Source organism: Alosa pseudoharengus, unplaced genomic scaffold, assembly GCF_046254945.1.
Source record: "Alosa pseudoharengus isolate Yale_2024_CS ecotype anadromous, Long Island Sound unplaced genomic scaffold, YU_APseudo_1.1 YU_APseudo_1.1_scf_8, whole genome shotgun sequence".
NCBI lineage: Eukaryota > Metazoa > Chordata > Actinopteri > Clupeiformes > Clupeidae > Alosa > Alosa pseudoharengus.
The window spans coordinates 34,290,964-34,311,186 of record NW_027468870.1 but is presented as its reverse complement, the minus strand read 5'-3'; the positions used below and the strand labels follow the sequence as shown (position 1 = coordinate 34,311,186).

Here is a 20,223-nt window from a genome sequence, read left to right as displayed (position 1 = left end):
TAGGATAAAACTGATCACAATGACGTGTTCCCTTGAACAGACTGGAAGATCTCTCCAAGCTGTTCCTCCCAGTGTTGCTGCGTCCCTGCCCGCACCCTCTGGTGGTATGTGTGTTAGCACCCTTCTGACAGCCGCTCCCACAACAGATGTTTCTATCAATATTCATGAGACGGCTAGATGAGCAGCTAGCACGGCCTGCACCCCTGCGGCATGTTAAAATGAGCCCAGGCGCTCTGTACTGCATGTCTGAGCCCACTTGTTTGTTTGTGTGTGTGTGTGTGTGTGTGTGTGTGTGTGTGTGTGTGTGTGTGTGTGTTGCAGCCTCTATCAGCCTCAGTTCTGACCCTTTTCACACACCGTGGTGTGCATGTGGAGGTTGGGATGGACAGGCTGATGCTCATGTTGAAACATTTGCTGACAGACCCTGAAGAGGTATGTCTGTATCCTCTATATAAAATGACATTGATTACATTTAATATAATATATATTTTTTGTATTTAAAATATAATCGATATACATATATAAACATTATAGAAATCTGTCCTTTTGATCACACCAAACTGTGTGATGCACACCAAACTGATGGATGCAAAAATTGATTCTCTGTCCACAGTTTTACCACCTCCCACCCCCCCACTGGGGCATCTGTGATGGGTTACTCTCACTGTTGCTCTATACAGTCTCAGAGGTCATTTAACATATGTTTCTGTATTTTTATTTTATCCCGTACGTCTGATTTCATAAGGGGATGCGACTGTCTGAAACATTGTTCACTTGTGTTACCTGTACCAGGGTGAAGTAGACTCTTTGTCTGGCCTGTTGGACTCTGATGTTTGGTGCCATCTATGGGTAAAAGTTGGAACCTCACTGGAAAAAACAACAAAGAGGAACTTTGTGTCGCACAATGGTACAGATTCTTTCTTTCTTTTTCTCTGAAATGACCTGTTTGATGAGCAGATGTTTGTATGTATACTTGCTCTTTCCTCGGTGTAATCTGCTGCCCCTTCATCCCCGTTAGGACTGCACGATCTCCTGTCTCTGGCCACGCTTGCCTTCAGCCACGAGCCGTACAGCTGTGTCCCTCTGCTCTCCGACAGCTCGACCGCCTGCGTGTCCACCCTGAGCCATCTGCTGGACGCTCGCCGGTCCGTGGACATCTGTCCTTTAACGCATCTCACAAACACAACAGACAAGCAGCAGCATCAGCAGCACACAAGTAGACACAGCAACAGCAACCAGCGTGCCGCTATTGCATTCATGGCATAGGTTGTTACAGATGCGTTGGCGTGAGATTATACGCCTTTGTGCTTCCTCTCTTACGTCAACAGCGGCGAGCTGACTGGCAGCAGAGGCGGCGAGCTCTGGGGCGGCGCGGGCGCCAGCAACCTCCCTGTGATGAGCTGCCACCTGCTCTGCTTCCCCTTTGCCCTCGAGTTGTCTCCCGAGAAGATGGCACAGCTCCTCCAATCCTATCACAGCGCCAGCGTCGTCAAGGGTCTTGTGCAGGTGCAGCACATATTTACACCCTTCTGCAGTTTCTTCCTGTAACATCTTTTGAACTGAATGCATTGCTGCATCCTGTTAATCGCCCCACTAAGAGAAATGTGCTTTTATAAATGTTGATTCCTCTGCCCGCACGGTTTAGTGTGTGAAGTGGGAGCGGTCACTTAGTCTTTGTCTTGTTGTTGTCTGTTTGCCTGGCTAGGTCATCCAGTCCTTGCCCCCGTCCTCCCTGCTGGAGCTGCCCCTCACCTTGCTGTGCCGTCTGTCGCTGTGCGACCCTCAGCGCTCCGTGCCCAGCTTCACAGCCGCGGCCTGGGACCGAGGCTTCTTCTCCCTGCCCGGGGACGCTGGACCGGCGAGGACCGAGCAGAGCCACGACCGGTCACAGTCACAGTGGTCAGGGAGTGGAGCGGGCCGGTCCACACGCAACCCGCTCCCCACAGAGAGCAGCGAGGATCCGTCAAAGGACAGCAGGATGAGGGGAAACGGTGGTCACCACCAGTCAAAAGACAGGACACAGCAGGCCATGGGGAGGGCAGAGCAAATGTGGGGAGGAGAGGGTGTGTCCATCAAAGACAGCCTTGACCAGCACAGTGCCCATGTAGAGGAGATTATGGACAGTTTAGAGAGCTCCAACCTACTCAGTGAGCACAGAGCCCAGGTTAAGAGGACCCAGACCCAATCCAGAGTTGGTTTAAACCAGTCCAGAACCGTAGATCAGCCCACAGGGAAGCCCAGCCAAGCTAGTGCCGTGGGGGCAGGAGACCAGCCCACGGAGCCCGCTCGGGTCCGGACAGCCAGCGCTCTCCTGCTGCTCCTCCTGGAGGAGGTGTCCCTGTCGGGCTGCGCGGCCGAGCTCCTCTCCCTGCTGTCGCAGGTGGCCCGCAGCTCCATCCGCTCCTCCCTGCTCCTCCTCCCCCTGGAGCCCGCCACGCTGCGCACCGCCCTGGGCCACCCGGAGGACAGCGTGCGGGCCGCCGCCTGCAGCCTGCTGGGTAATCTGGACCCCCTGGTGGGGTGGTCCACGTCGGACGCGGACGCCCGCCTGGGTTTGGCCGCGCCGCCTGTCCTCCTGGAGGACCTGGTCAGCTGCTTGCGCGACCCGTCTCCGTCCGTGAGGAAGAGGGCGTGCCGGGCGGTCGGGACGTGGCTGGGGCTGATCGCGCTGGCGGGGCCGGGAGAAGGGACGCTAGGCCAGTCCCACGAGCTGAAACTGGGCAGAAATGCAGGCGCTTCAGGTGGCAGCTCCCTGGCCCGAGCGAGGGGGAGAGTGGACAGACGGGGCAGCACAGGCACAGTCACTGGGGGGGGACGGGACGGGGTTGAGGGATGGATGGAGGTGGCGCTGGGCGCGGTGGCACCGCTGGCGTCGCTGCTCCGTGACCCGGACTCCCTGACGCGCCAGCACAGCTGCTCAGCGCTGGGCAATGCTGCTGGCCTCCGCGGGGGGAGGACCGCGCTGCTGGACGCCGATGCCCAGCGCCTGCTCCTGCATGCGGCCCAGGCCGACTCCCAGCATGCAGTGCAGCGAGCGGCGGCCGCAGCCCTGTGCTTGTTTGAACAGCAGGACACACAGCAGCAGCAGGTGAGGGGGTGTGGTGGACAGAGTGTCGGTACATGACACACAGTGTCTCAAAAGCACAACTGTCCTACAAACTGAATAGAACTGGGAGTGTTCGCACAGATCTAAGAATGCTGAGCCACCAAAATGATACATCGTGTTCTCAACAGTCTGGTCTAAATAGTGAAATTAATAATGTGGCACATAAAATCTCTTACCCCAGCACACAAAGCACACTTTCCCCAAATGTTTGTGTTAGATCTTATTGTAGGTATACTATTGACATATACTATACACATTCCCTCGCAATGTGTCTGAAGTCACCTGTAGCAAGTGGAATAAAACAGTTTAATCTGAGATGTCGTTCCAATGGATGGATGGGATGCTTTTTCTCTCATAATTATTTAGTAATTTTGTTGAGTCAAGGCCCGCCAACAGTGACAGACAATGTAAAGATGAAATCTATCATTTGGTTTGTGAATTGGAATAAAAAGAATAAAACATACCACAAACCTTTCATGTGCTTAAATCAAGATGAGATGGTGTCAAGCCCAATTAATTTCACATGTCATGGCTGAGTACCCAAAGTCATCATCAACATCAATCCCCATATCTTGCTCCGTCACTGAAAACATATTTTCACAGCACGAGACGCATCTTGCCGAGTATGCGGAAACACCAAAGCCCCAGCATACGTTGATTACATTAATGGTGCTCCAGCATTTCTGCTTGTATCGGGGAGTCATTAAATTCAGGACAACTCGGCGGGAGCTCTGTTTGAATGAGCTCATTAATCATCAGACGCCTGCATTCAGAGACACTTTCTGAAGCAGAATTAATCCACGTCAGTGGAAACAGACACTAGAAACAGTCCAACGCCATGCCTAGCGTACAGCACAGAGTGCCCCACCCTGTTCCCACTCAGTGTGAGATGCATATGACAGACAGAAAACCCCTACATTTACATCTCTTGCTTGCTAAGAAAAGTAGCCAACACTAACCAGCTTCACAAAAATCAAAAGATATGCGTACAAAAAAGTGCCATATTTCTCCCACTGTTTATTGCATGGATTATGTTGTTTGTCATTCCATATCTCTCCGTGTTTATCATTTCATGTAAATATTTACATGTGTAATGATACATTGGAGGATTGAGGACAGTGCAGTTGAAATGTTCCTTTCGATACAGAGCCAAGTTTGACATTAGTTTGTTTTGCTGTGGTATTAGAGGCCTGTGGCTTTGGGGGGCAAAATGGCCTGATTTACGTTCTGATCACAACATGTTTCTCAGCCAGAGCAAAACATATTAAATTGGGGGATATTAGGAAGCAGCATAATAGGGCTTACCAAATGGGCTTGAGAAACAGAGGGCCGCAACACCAGCTGTCTAGACATTAGTGGAAAAAATCTTCCACAACTCAGGCAATCAGTATGGTAAAAGGCAGAGTATCACGCTAGCAATCTCATGGAATAAAGTTGTTTTGGAAGGAATGTATATGTGTCCCCATCAGCATATGGGGCATGCTATGATGCTTTGCTGTAGTTTATCCAGAGATGGTTGTTTAGTGTATGAAGGGGCCAATTATTGGATTGCAGTGATTTACATTGAAGGACGCCCCACTGCTCTTATGGATTATGTGTCCTGAAATAATTAAGGGACTGCATAAAACCCCATGCAATTCAGTTAGAGATCTGAAAAGAATGTAAGGCCCAGGGTTTGTGCCACATGATTAAATGGTTGCCTATAACTTTGCCTTGCATTGGAGTTGCTGATACCTATGTGACTATATGTTTATCATTGTATGGTGGTCTTTCTTTGATTATAATGTCATGAACACTTGCCCCCCCCCCCCCTTCTCTCTCTCCTTCGCTCTCAATCTTTCACAAGGCTGTGAAATCCCTGCATGCCTGCAACATCCTTTGCCACGCGGCCTCAGACTGCCCCGCCACTAGATGATCACGATCACTGACTGCATGTTGAGAATGGTAACAAATGATGTACATTTTCCAAATAATGATGCGTTCTTGAAATGTTACTTCAGTTTTATTTCACCTTCATTATGAACGCCAACTTGTGTCAGTGTGTTTGCAGCTGCAACGAAATTAAATGCTTTGTACATATATGTGTTTAGACCTAAAGCAAAAGTTAGCTAAATAGATTCGAAATTAAATGCAGTAAAATGTCTGATAATTTCCATCTGATCGCTTGAAGAGGGGTATTGTTGTTCGAACAGTTCATCAAAATGCCACCTTTTCCTCGAGACGTGTTATCCTAAATTCATGTTTATCAATGGATCACAACATAGAGTAATTAAGAAAATGCTAAATCAAAGAAAAGGTAGTTCTTATTTTTATGCTAATAGCCCAATTCTATGCTTGTCAAAACATGGCTTTAGGGGATGAGTGGATGAAAAACAAGCTGATTTGAAGACATCATGAGAAAACGTTTGCGCCAAACATGACATCTGGTGATTCAGTTTGGACAGCCCGCGTATCTGTTTGTGCCAACGGGCCGGGATTAGGTAGCAGGTCCTGTCATCTCCGCAGAAATAGCATGACTCATTTGAGTTAACGTGTGGTTTACCTGTCGGCCAATTTAAAACAACGTTTTAGAGCGCATTTACACCACGATGTCACAGATGATCAGCCAAAATCTACCCAAATGCATGAAGCGCGCCAAAACAATTGCATGTCACATACATTTGCGAAATGTGTGAATAGGAGTTTCTCCGCTACAGCTCACACGTTTTAAGTTAAACAAAAAGAGTAAGTTTGTAACACTCTTAATATCCAGAAAATTGTGGGAAAAGCGTGTTGGTATGTAATATTTAAAATTCCTGTTAAAAGACTCTCAGGTGTAGGTTTGATTCAAGCTTGAATTGTCTTATTCTCTGATAAAATTGGACCCTTTCAAAATATAGCAGAACTGAAGACAAGCACATTAATATATCCGATATTTATTTATTTTTTTCCACAAAATGTGAATTGTCCTATAGGATGATTTTTTTTATTTTTTTTTGCAAAGCATAGGGCATATTTTGCAAATCATAATGGGCAAAGCATGTTTTTCCTTGATTCGAGTCTACAAAAATATGAATGGGGTTTGATGAGGGTTTTAATGTTATTTCAAAAGCTCAACGTAACAATTTACATGTTTTTCATTGACCAGTTATGATTATTTTTCTTCATCAATTCCAGTAATTGTTACATAACCTGACATAGCCATTGGCACTGTCAATCGGGGTTGTCAATGTTGTGAATTATTATGTGCAATTATTTCCTTTAAAATGCGTAATTACGCGTTGGCCTACGTATCGTAATTATTTCTATCTACATACCGTATTTATTTTATTTTTCTATATTAAAAAAGATATATACAGGCAAATGTGTGTATTGTGTTAAGGTCTGGGTGGTCTCGTTTCGAAATATAAAATAGATTAGTTTTATCCACAAGGGCCCAATATTCCCGCACAGAATGTGTACTACGGCTTAATACAGCGACAGGCCGATCAGCACTGAGAGAAATAATTAAAAATTAATTCATTATCGCATCTTGGTGCTCTGCATACCTAATAGACTGAGTTATCGTCTCAGTCAGAAATAAAGTGTTTCTGAGGTCGTCACTACAATTTGATAACGTAATTGCCGTGTATTTTTTTTTTTTTTATCAGTTACTGGCAACACTAGACTTCTGTGAATGCGGTAAATAGACGATTATTGTTTTACTATTTTAAGTTAATACAATTAGCTTTCTGTGATATTTATATAAACGTGTAACATTCTTCGTTTATTTCAACGTGGACAGCAACATATATCAGCCTTGTGGGTGGATGGGAAGCCTAGAATCTCAGTTCGTGGAAAGGTCAGCATGCTGTTTGTGTGGTGGTGAATGAAATGAATACAACTTGGTGACCGAAATATATTTCATTTGAGACCAAGACACCCCACCCCACGCCACACACACACACACACCCTCTCTTTCCCCACACGCACACTTACTATGCTATAAATAAACATTTTACCCTTGTGAGTCTTTTGATGCCTTTCAGTCTATTTTAGCCAACACATGCGCACACTCTCTTGGATGCTTCTCTGGCACCGATATCCTCCAGCACCGCGCATTTTTTTTCGTAATTGTGAAAACAAAATATCACCCAGAGTTCAAAGCTCACATGTCCTGCCACAACATAGAATAGCCTAAACCACGTGTTTTGCACAAGTCTGCTCAACTGGCCTTACTAACAGATTCATCAAATAGCCTGATCGATTTTAAGGGTTACCCTAAAGGTGACACGCATGGCTCTCCTCTTGGAGACATTTTCCTACGCAAATATTTGTGCAGGACAAATAGCCCTTGCGCTTTATGCTAATGCAGACCCTTTGTTTGAAATGCGATTTTCCTCTCTACACTAGTAATCTCCGGTTAATTGTAATTCGTGACTCAATAAAGAAAACAAAGTATCAGAACGCAAATCCTGCTTTTAAAGCTGAATTTTGCTACCGTGCCAAGAATTATAATCTATCCATACAGCCAAATCTCCGAAATATTTTACAACACACCAGCTTCAAAATGTATTACTGCGGTCACAAATCACTTTATTTGGGTAAGAGGAATGACATGAAGCACAAAGCAAATATGATGACACATCGACATGTCTCCTACAAAATGGCTACTGTTGGTATTTCAGCTGGTGTAAAATATCAAAATAGTGAAAGCTCAACTGCGTGTAGCCCCATAATTGAAACACACATCTAAACCACAAAAATGACAGAAATCACATTGCACTGTTAGCTATATTTCATAAACATGATTGTAAATCGCCAAACTGTAAAATATCTGTCATCAATAATCTGTAGCCTATAGAAGAAATACAAATTATGGAAAGGAAACATTGGCCTCTATTGCTATATCATTTAAGGTGCATGAACTAAAATAATAAACAACTCATAAAGATTCACATTTCAGTAGTTCAGGCATTTGTGTCCTCATGCCCACTTATTCTGTTCAACTAAACTCATTTACCTGACTTAAAAATAATCTGTTTTCAAAACCATAACATTGATTTAAATGTTGATGAAATATTGCTAAAAGCAGAGACATGGCACCCTATGCTGTATGTATGGACATCAAATGCTACACAAACACTCTAGTGAAAAATATAAAAAGCTGTATAACTATAAATGTCTTTTTTTCTCTCACTCAAGAAACAATTCAAAGATAGAAATCAGAGCATTCGAGCCTTATAAAATCACAAACCCTGATTGTTCTCGCAAATACAGCAGTGACATTGGGCCAAGCAGTAGTTTGTGAATTAAAATACCCATTCACATCACTGTTACATGAAATGACTGGGCAAGGAGTGAGACACTGGCATTTTCCTTGCTGGAAATGAGGGACTTAGCACTCTGAACTTGTGCACTGGTGGTGTGCTATACAGTCTGTCAGGAACAAGAAAACAAAAAATACATGAGAAGCCATGAAGTCTTTGCCATGCAGAGGAGAGGAAAAAAATGACCAACACACATAGAGCTTGTAGCACACACAAGTTACAAACTGACATACCTCCAGACCTTTGGACATGTATAAACCTGAGCTGCAGAACTTACTTAGTAGGGAATAAAACTTCGTTTAGCTCATTTTCCTGAGGGAATACAATTTTGGAACATATATCATGGACAAGAACTTCCTTTCTTGCTTAGTGCACATCCTTTTTATAGTTCAGCTCATAACTCAATCAAACATTAAAAACAAAAACAGTAGGTGGTTTTCATCACCTTTGCTAACTAAAGTATATGTGCTATTCTTAAGACTAAATTAAAATTGATCATATATATATATATAAAACAATGACCCGCTTTAATTGGTAGTCTTGGAGAGAGGATACCCATGGATGCGGAAAGCTGATTGTCACCTAAGACATGACAGGATCACAGTGCTGACTTAGTTGGGAGTTCAAGCGGAGCTCATATAGGGGAATTTGTGCTGCAGCTGGTGGAATTTGTCAGTTTGTAACAACAAAATTAAAAATAAAAATAACAAACACTAATAACGTGCAAAACCCCTATCCCTTTTCTTAGAAAAAAACATTCAACGCTCTTGAAAACATTCTAACTCAAATCGTATTCCCTGTTATATCGCTCTCGGATCTACTTGCAGGGGCTTCGGTTAACGGGCGCTTGGCATCAGGGGTTTGGTGCAGGGGTTCAAGCGCTGGCCTCCTGTTTAAGGCGCTGGCTGCGGGCCTTGTACACCTCGATCAGGAGATCTTTGACATACTGGATCTCACGCTCCACCGACTCCGCCTTGTCTCGGAGTTCCCGGTTCTTTCCTTCCAGGCCGTGCAGCTGTTCCTCCAAGCAGTCCAGTTCTGCTCGCTTCCTCTGGCGGTATCTTCATGGTTTTAACAAAAAAATTAAATACATTTTGTTAATTTTTATTTTATTCAAAAAATGAAATTAGAGAAAACAAAAATGAACAGTAACATTAAAAATGGCTCGTAACTAACATAAGCTGTAAAGTAAAGTATGATGCCTACATCCTTGATTTATTAGCACTGGTATAACAGGTAGTATTTAACATGTAATTTGATCTGCTGCATTAAAAAAAAAAATCTCAACAATAGGGATTACAACCATACATTATAATGTACATTACTTCAGCTGGTATCATACCTATGAGCAGCTGTCTTGTTCTGGTCCCGCTTCTTCTGCCTGCGTTCTCCGTGATGCACTTCCATTGGTAGGTCGTCTAGTTCAGACTTCAGAGAACATGAGTCCTCCTTCAGCCCACAAACCACCCTTGGGCCTGGCGATCCCATGTCGGATCCCTGCCTGTCCCCAACCAAACACTCGGACCCCTGTCCCTCTAAAAAGCCACAGTGGAATTCGCTATGTTGGCGATGCCCCATTGGCATGCCTTCTGCTTTCAGTGGTTCACTCATAGCACCTAGGAAGCTGTGGTAGGCCTCCATTTGGGTTGAGCCCTGGAGGAAGCATCCATCACTGGACTCTGACTTCCAAGGGATGTTGTTGGCCTTGGCAACTTCACCACTGCCCTTGCTTTCACTCATCATTGCTACTTCATTGCTTACGCCTATACCACTAATGGTAACTTCCCTTACACCATACATCAACATTTCTTCTTTCTTATGTGGGCCTTCAAGAGGCCCATTGAAGCTATACCCATTGCCAATAAGTTTGCCTCCACCCATGGTTTCCTCTGTATAACGGCAATTTTTCTCTTCCTTTGGTAAAATGGCACACCTTCTGATCTCAACCGCACTGCCCAAGCAGTACCCTTTGCCCACCACCCTCTCATCTTCGACACAGCTGTAACTACTGCCACTAAGTGCCACCGCTGGGTTACCTGAGCTATTTCCTTTGGAATTCCAGATGCTATTCTCGTAGCCCTCGCCCACCCTTAGCCCGTCGGAAACTCGCTTTCGGCCGCAGCCATTGTTGTTGTTGTTGGGGCGACTGCAACTGTATGGGGCGTGTCTCGGGATCTTGGATCGGCCTATTGGGCTGCCACAAAAGCTCAGCAGGTCGAGTTCCCCAGTTGCTAGGGTAACAAGAAGAGGGCCGGATTCCGGTTGGTTTGAGGTGGCGTATGACGCATAGGGCAACTGGTAGTATGACGGGGGCCCCACTGGCGTCGGACCCTTGTCACATTTGCCCAGTTTCGAGGCTTTCTCAGGAAGTGGGTCGGACAGGAAGTAATCCTCTAGTTGAGCGAGCTCTTCTTGCAGCAGAGAGGTCATGACCTCCAAATCCGAGGGCACCTGGATGTCATGTTGGAGGGGTGAGGGGGGAAGGGAGGCATTTGGGGAGGGTGAGGAGTGAGGGGTTGGGAGGTAAGAGGAGAAATCCACTTCTTCCGTCATCCAGTCAGTGAGACCATCACCTATTGCAAGAGAGAAGATCATTAATTCTCAAGCAAGCACTCAAGCATAGTATTTGTAGTAACATATTAAAGTATTTTCTGAATCGTTTCATTAGTTGAGCATTTATGGTTTTTTTTTTTTTTTTGAAGAACACAAACAAATACAAAAAAATACCACAGTACTTAAGATTAAAGCGCATAATCAAGCGAAACAACATTCAAAGTCGTTCTAAAGAATGCTCTAAGAGGAGATCGATCAGTATTTTACTCACTGTTCAAGGAGAACGAATGTGCTGCAGTGCGGTGCCCACCTGAAACTGAGAAAAATAAAAAACTGTATTCACTGCAACTCACCAATTAAGTGCTGGCTCTCCTCAGGCCCCTCCCCCCTGCGTCCCTCCGATTGGCTGTGGTTAGCCTGTGGGTGAGAGAGAGCGAGGGGTTCTGCCGGGCAGGCGAGTAAAGCCTTCCAAATAGGTGCCGACACTGCCATCATCTTGTCCGTTTGCCTTACAGTTTAGAGGTCCGAGTGCACGCTTCGAGTTTGTGAAGTTCGAGTGATGAGCCACAGAAAAAAGGGCTGGGTGAGCATTATGAAACCTGGGGAAAAAACAGCAGGTGTAAAACTTCATCAGCTCCAATAGAACCATATCACACATAGTCAGATCTGATCATGTTTTCACTTTTGCTTATATCAACAAAATAAAAACGAAAACAACCAAGCAATAAGAAAAAAAAGAAAGCCCTTTTTCACAACACTAGACTCAACAGGTTTAAAATAACAAGTTTAAATTAATTGACAAATTATAAACATGATTTGTTTTAATTAGAGACTTACCAGAGCACTTACAAATACACTAGCCAAAAAAAAAAAACTCACAAGCTTAATAGCCTAATCCCAGTTGCCAAAAAGTGATCAGACATCTCATTTTCATTCAACACAGTATTGCAATCACCATGGGACCAATTTACCAACCTCCAATGTTCCTCTCAGAAAATCTCTAGTGCCCAGTTAGGAAACTCAGTAGAACTCCCTATGTGAGCTGCTGGGTGTAAGCCCAAGGCAGGGTTTACCAGCTGTTTGTTAAGTCCAGTCTCGCGCGTGAAAACAGGCACAACAAAACATCTGACTCCACAAGAGAGCACGCGTATGCAGACGATTTGAAAAAAAAATAACCCTTCCTTATTATAATTAAATTAAATTTCCTGAATGCGAGATTAAGAATATAATACTAACAGAAAACAGAAAATACGATTCTATCTGCCGACATTTGTGGTGCACAATAACACCCCACCAAAGAGTTAACTGTATGTCTGTACTACAGCTTGTATGCTGTGTTTACCCACTGTGATGTACAGTCACAGGAAAAGAGAAAGTTGCTGCCTTCGGATGAACTAAACCTTGTTACAGCGCTGCAACTGGATTCACTCTGGCTTAGAATGAAAACAAAGTTGTCCTACTACTTGGCACACTATTAAAAATTTGACAGAAGGGGTGGCCAGAAGACCCACATAATTGAATCCCGCGGATAATAGATTAAGCGCCCAAAGCATAAGGCAAGTGCATAAGCAGATGATCTCGAGATGCTAGGCACACACGTGGTATAGCTTCTGCCAATGACGTAATGCACAACAGTTGGCAGTACTTTTGGAATGACCCAGGTCTATTGTTCGCGATCTTGAGTAGACTATGCAGTGTCGCCCTACTACATTAATTCAGCACATGGAAAACAAGCTTAGATTTCAATTTCAGAAACTGTTAGACGACTAAAAATACTCAGGTAGTGTACTCAACCCATCAAAACATGCAATTCAGTAACTGTCATGCGGGCTATGGGTCGTGGGTAAACACTGCTCTCTTCGTAAAAACATGTTTTAGAATGTCCGCAGTATTACGCACGGCACTAGCCATTGTTTCCAGACTTTGGTTTATGGTCGTTAGCTGTTCTGAATGTCACCTGATGGTCATACATGACAATACACTGCATAATAAACTGTTGAGCTAATTAATAGCTGTAAGTAATACTTAGCCTGCTACACAACAAAGAAGTGTGTACACCAATAACAGCTTTGGCTAAATCTTGCCTCCGCGCAAGCAACAGTTGCACACATTGTGTCTAAAACTTTGAGTGTAGGCGAAAGTCTGACGTTATACACTGCATAGACATGCACAATGTATGAACAGATACAAATATTAACCAAAAAAGACCACCCATAAAACACAAAGACCCAGCAAGACGGACAAAGAAAGTTCAAATGGTATCAAGTTTTCACTTACTCCATTCTTGCTGGAAATGTAAGTTTTGAGTGCGTTGCAAAAGCAAAGCACGTTGGTCCCTGAGAGTCGACAAGTCTTTGAAATTAAAAAGCCATTGCTCCTTCGGAGTGTGCAGGACAGAAGTGCGGCTGAGCTGTTGCTTTGTTGTGATGAAGTTGATGACTGAGAGGCGACTAATTGAGCGAAAGCATCAGGTCATCCACACCTAGCAACCAGCTGCGTCACGCGGTCACCATTATACCTTAGATTCCTCCGCCCACAATGTAATTGTCAGATGCCCTCAACAAGGGTCACGCCACCTAACAATAATTGTAACCTATCAAGATCCTGAACTATAAATACAAACCCAAGAAAGTCAAGGGTGACCAATAGCTATCACAACAGAGGGGATTGTTGATGAATGAGAACTGTCCATGCGTGAATGGAAGAATGAGGGCGCGTGGTTTCTGGGCGATGTGAGAAATATTAGGGGTGAAAACGTCTGATTGCTCCTATATATCGAGTCCCCTAGATAACAAAAGAATGCTCTGTTATTGTTTCGGGGAACTATTTCATATCAAATACCGAGGAGGAACACTTTTTGCACCCTATGAGATACATGGCCGCTATTGCAGTTCAGTTGCATCAGCGCTCTAAGCAAGAAGCAGATTCGTTGGATCGCCTGAACCTGCCGCGTCGTAATTGGCCGGACAAAGACTGTCTGATCTTCCCATTGGCTATGTGGTGATAGACGTTGCACCAAACCGAGTTTTTAGTTTACCGCTCTCCGTGCACATGTTCTACGTAAACATCCCGGGAGTAAAAACGCAAAGGCAGAAGATTTTCTGCAACGCCTGCTTGTCAGCTGTATCGTGTGACAATGTCATTGTGTTATAGGCTAAGCTAAAATCTTCATGTTACTTCGTAATCAGATTGAATCAATGCATTATGTCAGACTGTGGGTTAATAGCAGCTTGTTATTATTATGGTCTCATAGATATACCAAACTTTCATATTCTTTAAAAATGACATGTTCCTGTCTATTTATAAGACAATTTTTTTTACTGTAGAGGGACACGGGCCTGTTGTTGATAGTACATGCTGCATAATTACTATATATATATATATATATATATATATATAAATTATTCCTATTGATAAGACTAGTCTAAAACTCGTAATTGAAATACACTTGCAAAGTAACCTATTGTAGATATTTTTCAGTAGGCCTATCATTCATTCAACAGTGTGCATTGGTGTGCGGTGATGGAATGTCTAGACAGAATAGTTTAGTAGGTTGTGACCTCCTATGGATCACAGTGAAAACTTGCTTTGTTTGCTTTATAGCATGATGATAGCAAAATAGTAGGCGAACCTATTGTCTGTAAAGAAGTAAGAATATGGCTTATTAAAGGATAGTATCACCAGGATCAGACTATTATGTGCTTATCCATAGCGCAATAATTTATTTTATCAACTGTTATGCAAAGGACCACGCTTTGTTTTTCCGCTTTCAGCAAATCCTAAAGCTGATTGAAGGAGCCGTCTCCCTGTTGCTATAGTAATAGCGAACACTGCCCCCTATTTTAGACATGTTTTCTGGTTGCTGTTGCCATGGGATTTGCGATGCTTGCTCTTTCACTACCACACACTCTGGTCCATGTTTGCCCACGTAGATGGAATGGGTTGCCACTGATGCTATTTTGTTTTAAACCAATTGTTAGTTTGAAATATGAATAAATACACTTAATTCATAACTTTGTGCTCATAGGTTCAGTACACCAGCCCACCTTGTCAGTATCTCTCCATCAAGTTGCTCATACAGCCTAGTGATTTCCTCAATATAAGCAACCACTCACAAGGATTTATGGAAATAAAACTCGCATAGCCAGTTATACCTAATATCATCTTGCCAAGCTTTCAGTTTTATGATCATATCCACAGGGAATATGCCTGTCATTACATATGAACTGTTTTCTTTTACTTCTATCCTTATAAATTTAACTCTTGCACAAATTAGGCAGCATGTACGATCAACAACAGGCCCGTGTCCCTCTACAGTAAGAATAACTGCTTTGATGGATTATGCATTTACACCGGTTGGAGTGTATATCCCCAAAGGAAATTGGATTATTTACATTATAGCTCTATGAGATGAACTTCTGTTTCCACCTAGGCCTACTTTTGCTTTGAGGATCAAAGCGTTTCATACGCTATGTGATAGGCTACTGTAATACAACTCATGTGACGGTTCGGGCGAAGAACTGCAGAAGTGCGACCTGATGCAATCTTCATGACCGCGATCGTAACGGAGACTGGGGTGCGATAATAATGGTTGTTGAAGTCCGGAATCTCTCCCAGGAAAGCGCTGACTATCCCTACTCGCTCATCGTTAATTGGTCCATGGGGGCGCCCTGTTTGTAAAGAGCGTGAGAGAAAACCAGCACGGCACATATGGTGCCTGAACATAGTCCCCGTGTAACATCTCTTAAATTTGACTTTAATAATATCATTCTGAGATATGAGCAGAATTTATTTCAGCTGCCATATTCATTGTTCCTCGAGGAACCTGCACTGTGTGTATAACCGTTAATTAAGCACCTGTTGGTTGTAGGCCTATTATGTTTAATATTGGATTTCACTGCTTTCATTACTATCTTGCTGTAGTTAATGAAAATGATAAAATGGCCTTATGTTACTGTGATGTCTATCTTTCATTCATATGTTAGTGCACATAGCTTAAATCATTGTGCTCACTGTCTTCTCTAGATGTGGTGAGGTTGTCTGTGTGTTTCTGATCTACGAGTCCAACAGGGAGTTTCTTGTCTTTGCCGGCGCGCGCACATGTGTGTGTATGCTCGACAGGGAGAAAGACAGACATAGATGGGGGGAGAGAGCAAGAACAGCATGCCAAGTTCATGTATGGTAGCCTACATTAGTTACAGTTACATCACCATTTCATCACCATCTCTCTTGGAATTCATTGTTGTTTCCAACTTCCTTACTTGCTTGTACATAACACTAAGATATTAACACAGCTGAGTGATACTTTATTAGGATAGCCTACTTTATCGTTCTTTAAAAGCTTATTTGGTAGGTTGGCCCACACATAGGCCTAGCTGCCTTACCCAAACGTATAGACTGTTGTTTATAAGCAGTAAAATGTCCATCAACTGTTAATCTAAAACTGCACAATAGCCCGGTGAATCTTCTATGCATGCAGAATACTGAGTGATTTTACAGGTCTCTAGAGGGAACAAAGCAGATTTAAAGCTGTTTGGTTTTCTTTGAGTGAGTCAATTTGTGCTGCTCATCCTTTGAGACTCCGAAGTGTTTCTTGCACAGTGGGTTTCTTGCATTCCAAACATAGATTTGTCAAGACAAGCTTTGAGAATGAGGTTGGGAAAATGAGGCATCAGTATAGGCTATGTATTTACGCATGTCACCATGAATAGTCTACTATACACGTGGTGGAGTTAGGATCATGCGTCCTCGAAGACATTGGCTATTTGTGGTCCTAAAAGTCAACGACATCAGTCTGTTTAATACTGTACTTAACTATAATGAAGTTATTTGTAAATCCAAAGAGACATTTGAATAACTGGTGGACTTGTGATATAATGGAAATTAGGAATATAATCCTGAGTTTGTATAACTTTTTAAATTACTAAATGGAATATAATGCTGTCGCTTGTGCGTCTCACAAATCGCGCACATTGTTTTAAATAGCCCAAGATGCGTAATTATAACATACGGAAAGTTTCCGAATCAGAAAAGACTACTGGCTTTGGGAATTCCATGTAAACAAATTAATTACATTGTGAGAAGTAGGACAACTATTTTGGCAAAGGCTGTCATCTTCTGGACACGCGTGGGACTGCAGTTATTTTTTTGGGAATGGGACAGGCATGGGCTATCAAAGCTATGTAGAACTTTATAAAGTTAATTTTCGCCTGTATCACGCCAACAATAACGTTATGTTTGGTGTAACGAGGTCTGTTGGTGTGAAGATTTAAACTACACGGAGACAACTGAATGGTTTTAACAGGTGCCTCACTTGTATGCGTTTAACCACTACTGCTGAGCACTTTTGTCAGTTGCAGCAGCCATAAAAATCGAAAGGATATCTAAAGCCCTCTATCTGAATAATTGAACACCTAAGTGTCAATCTTAAATTCATATTTAACTTTCTCTGCTGAGGTGCTTGGCTGACTTAAATGTCAAAGCGGACTGTTTTCTGTTTATCATCCTCGTCACACGGCACAGAGAGCACCATTAGCGTCGTCTTGATAGGAAGTCCTTACCCTCACTCTGCCTCACCTTTAAACTTGGAGATAAGAGCAACAGCAGAATTATTTACGCGGCTGGGGGTTAATATTCCCCTTTTATGATCATAAATATTGTATAAAGCTGTCAAAACATCACGTCTAAGTATGTGAAAAGCCATGTCTGACTACTAATGTGCTGCACAGGTACATTTCCAACTAGAGGGGGATCAAAATAGGTAGGCTACATTCACATTACGTGCGAGTGTCTGTGTCTGTATGCATGGAGATGTCTTTATCAAAAAGCATGCCCAACATGTTTTTATGAGATTAATGAGACTAGGTATGACAGACTGAGGGAGCATCCATGTCACTCATGAAACCTGTACTGAGGAAATAGGCTTGCCTGCCACCTAAGTGCACTTAATGGATATTTAAGCACCAGAGAAGGTTCATTTATGATTCTTGGCACTTTCGCACATTTTGAACACCTCTCATCATTCAAGTATGAAAGAAGAGTTGAAAAGTATTTAAATAAACAGATTCAGGTGACTCTTTTCATGACACTCTTTATTTGGCCCAGAGGTTTATGTCAATAATAATCTGTTTCCAGTGAAAAGTAACAGACATGTATATGGTTAGTAACTACAGAAGTCCATATATAGTTGTTATATGTACTGAATTAAGAGGAAATGTTGCAATGTAAATAAAAAAATCAATATTTCTCACGTGTATAAACAAGAGCACTGGTGTTCGGCCTGTTTGCAAACAGCGTAAGCCAAAATAATGAAAAGTATAAGAAAGGCACGTGTCATCACCACAGTAGTGCTCAGCATCTTGTCATCAGTCTATGTTTTCCGTATATGGTATAGTATGTGGCTAATGGATATGACAGATTAGTGCGGCAGATTATGGATCGTCAATGTCATCTCTATATATGTGAAGGGTCCAAGCAGTCGTATAGTGTACCCACAATGTAATATTAAAGAATCACAATATTTTAAGTATTTCCCTAGTATAAAACCATTACATTCAGATGTACAAAAGCAATGAAAAGATTTTAATTTGAGATGGACCAGAGTACAAACATAAATATGAAATGTATATGACATTATGATAAAAGCTTATTTGTCTCTTTGTTATATCAAAAACAATCTAATAACAGATTTAAATAAATCTTCATGTTTTCTTTTAAAACTGAGCAGCATAATATGAAATCTACTCTTTTCAATATTTCTATACATGCTAAGGTAATGGGCAATTTGTTGACATAATATACTCTCTTAAGCATGGACAGGCCATGTCCCAGCTATCTTTCAGTTCATGTCAACTCTGGTGGTTTGAACTCATAATAAACCTATGGATGTCCTGTAAACCTATATAAAAGGTGTCTACAAGCTAAGTTTGCAGTTACTAAAATAAAATAAAAAATAGCAAGAAAAGCTTTTTCTTAATCTTAGACCTTTGGAAAAGTTTCATTGGTCATATTTACAGCAAACAGTCAGAAATATCTGTACATAAAAATCTCCCTTTAAAGATCCCAAGGCAGTAAAGTGAAAATGCTGGTGTAGAACTTATAAAAATGAACTGGCAAATACATGTGGGTGAATAGGAATTCACGAGGGGAACAGTTACCTCAGTATTCGCCACTCAGCCTCCTTGTTAAACGGAGTGAGTGGACGTGTGGAGACTGCTTCAACTGACGGCTGGGCAGTGGCGTGGCGAAAGGGACAGCCACCCCGACAGCATCTGAGCACCATTCATTTATTCATGCATTAATGTGAAATGCAACCAACGAAATACACTCCAGGAGATGCAGACTACACGTTTTTAACGCACAAAAATCATACAAGTCAGTAAGTACACAAAGGAATCTCCCCGATGATTCTTTCTTACGATGAAGTACAGTTTATATGAGTACAAAGTGAGCATCTCTTTGAGCTCTTAGCAGTTTTGTTTTTGTCTTAGCAGCTGGTGGCGTGTGTTGGCGCCCATGTCCACGTTTCCACACCAGCTGAGACAGGGTGGGAGTGTGAGCACCAGACTGAGGGGGCATTGGAGACTCCCCATACTGCCCCCTCAGTGCTGCCCCCGCGGTGCTGCCCCCTCAGTGCTGCCCCCGCAGTGCCCGACCAGACCTGACCACTCTCTCTCTCTCGCTCTCTCTCTCTCTCTCTCTCTCACTGTCTCTCTCACTCTCTCTCTCTCGCTCTCACTCTCTCTCTCTCTCTCTCTCTCGCTCTTCACTTAAACGACCCTCCGTGGGCTCTGAACTCGCTCAGGTCATAAACTGCGTGTAGCCCTCGGCCCCGGTCACTATGACGTCCATCCAAATGCGCATGGCCTCGGCCGAGGGAGCCACCATGAAGTAGAGGCGGTCGTGAGTCTTGACGCAGAACGTCAGGGTAGGATTCGGGCTCTAAGAGAACGGGAGTAAGTGAGAGAAACACATGGAGGAGGTGAAAGTCATTTTATAAACAATTTCAATGTGTTAGTTTTTCCCAGATGTTAACACAATCAGCTAAATAAGTTGACATGGTTGTTAAGTTTAATCACTTGATTAGGAGACACATGTTGTACCTTGGTAGCACTACGAAGATGATCATAGTAAACTTCCTCGATTGCCTGGAAGTAGATGACTCCCTTCAGCTTGGTCTCATGTTTGTCTGTTGATGGAGAACATGAACACAGAGTAATTTGTGTGCATATTAACAATTAAAAGATTAATTCTTTGATTGAAAAGTTTACATTAAAA

At 43.0% G+C, this 20,223-nt stretch overlaps 3 protein-coding genes across 10 annotated transcripts in view; 1 reads left to right on the top strand and 2 right to left on the bottom strand.

Moving 5' to 3' along the window:
- Window positions 1-20,223, top strand: part of stk36 (serine/threonine kinase 36 (fused homolog, Drosophila)) — a 29,590-nt gene that overhangs the window by 8,174 nt on the left and 1,193 nt on the right. Inside the window, exons 13-20 of the mRNA XM_076274204.1 lie at window positions 41-104; window positions 322-432; window positions 614-688; window positions 793-907; window positions 1,019-1,145; window positions 1,329-1,506; window positions 1,706-3,088; window positions 4,953-5,050. Coding sequence (XP_076130319.1) covers window positions 41-104; window positions 322-432; window positions 614-688; window positions 793-907; window positions 1,019-1,145; window positions 1,329-1,506; window positions 1,706-3,088; window positions 4,953-5,021 — 2,122 coding nt within the window. The 3' untranslated portion in view covers window positions 5,022-5,050. The remainder of the gene's footprint in view (window positions 1-40; window positions 105-321; window positions 433-613; window positions 689-792; window positions 908-1,018; window positions 1,146-1,328; window positions 1,507-1,705; window positions 3,089-4,952; window positions 5,051-20,223) is intronic.
- Window positions 7,543-13,569, bottom strand: atf5a (activating transcription factor 5a). 2 transcript variants are annotated; one of them, XM_076274515.1, is made up of 4 exons: window positions 13,225-13,569; window positions 11,301-11,546; window positions 9,737-10,967; window positions 7,544-9,455 (listed from the first exon to the last, which is right to left on the bottom strand). In XM_076274515.1, exons 2-4 carry the CDS (start codon window positions 11,440-11,442, stop codon window positions 9,269-9,271), a joined length of 1,560 nt encoding a protein of 519 aa, XP_076130630.1. In that variant the 5' UTR covers window positions 11,443-11,546; window positions 13,225-13,569; the 3' UTR covers window positions 7,544-9,268. The 2 variants fall into 2 exon arrangements, with proteins under 2 accessions (XP_076130631.1, XP_076130630.1); XM_076274516.1 differs by lacking the exon at window positions 13,225-13,569 and having other exon boundaries at window positions 7,543-9,455; window positions 11,219-11,337.
- phldb1a (pleckstrin homology-like domain, family B, member 1a) overlaps window positions 18,022-20,223 on the bottom strand; it is a 44,103-nt gene continuing 41,901 nt past the window's right edge. For all 7 annotated transcript variants that reach the window (XM_076274198.1, XM_076274199.1, XM_076274197.1 and 4 more), the window contains 2 exons: window positions 20,049-20,134; window positions 18,022-19,887 (listed from right to left, as the gene is read on the bottom strand). In XM_076274198.1, coding sequence (XP_076130313.1) covers window positions 19,747-19,887; window positions 20,049-20,134 — 227 coding nt within the window. In that variant the 3' untranslated portion in view covers window positions 18,022-19,746. The remainder of the gene's footprint in view (window positions 19,888-20,048; window positions 20,135-20,223) is intronic.

Bases quoted from the DNA above. Each gene is read 5' to 3' on its own strand.
- atf5a (XM_076274515.1), bottom strand. From the start codon at position 11,442: ATGATGGCAGTGTCGGCACCTATTTGGAAGGCTTTACTCGCCTGCCCG. The intron at 10,968-11,300 runs GTGAGTTGCAGT...CTCTTGCAATAG, and splicing joins GGAGAGCCAGCACTTAATTG to GTGATGGTCTCACTGACTGG. The intron at 9,456-9,736 runs GTATGATACCAG...AAAACCATGAAG, and splicing joins AACAAGACAGCTGCTCATAG to ATACCGCCAGAGGAAGCGAG.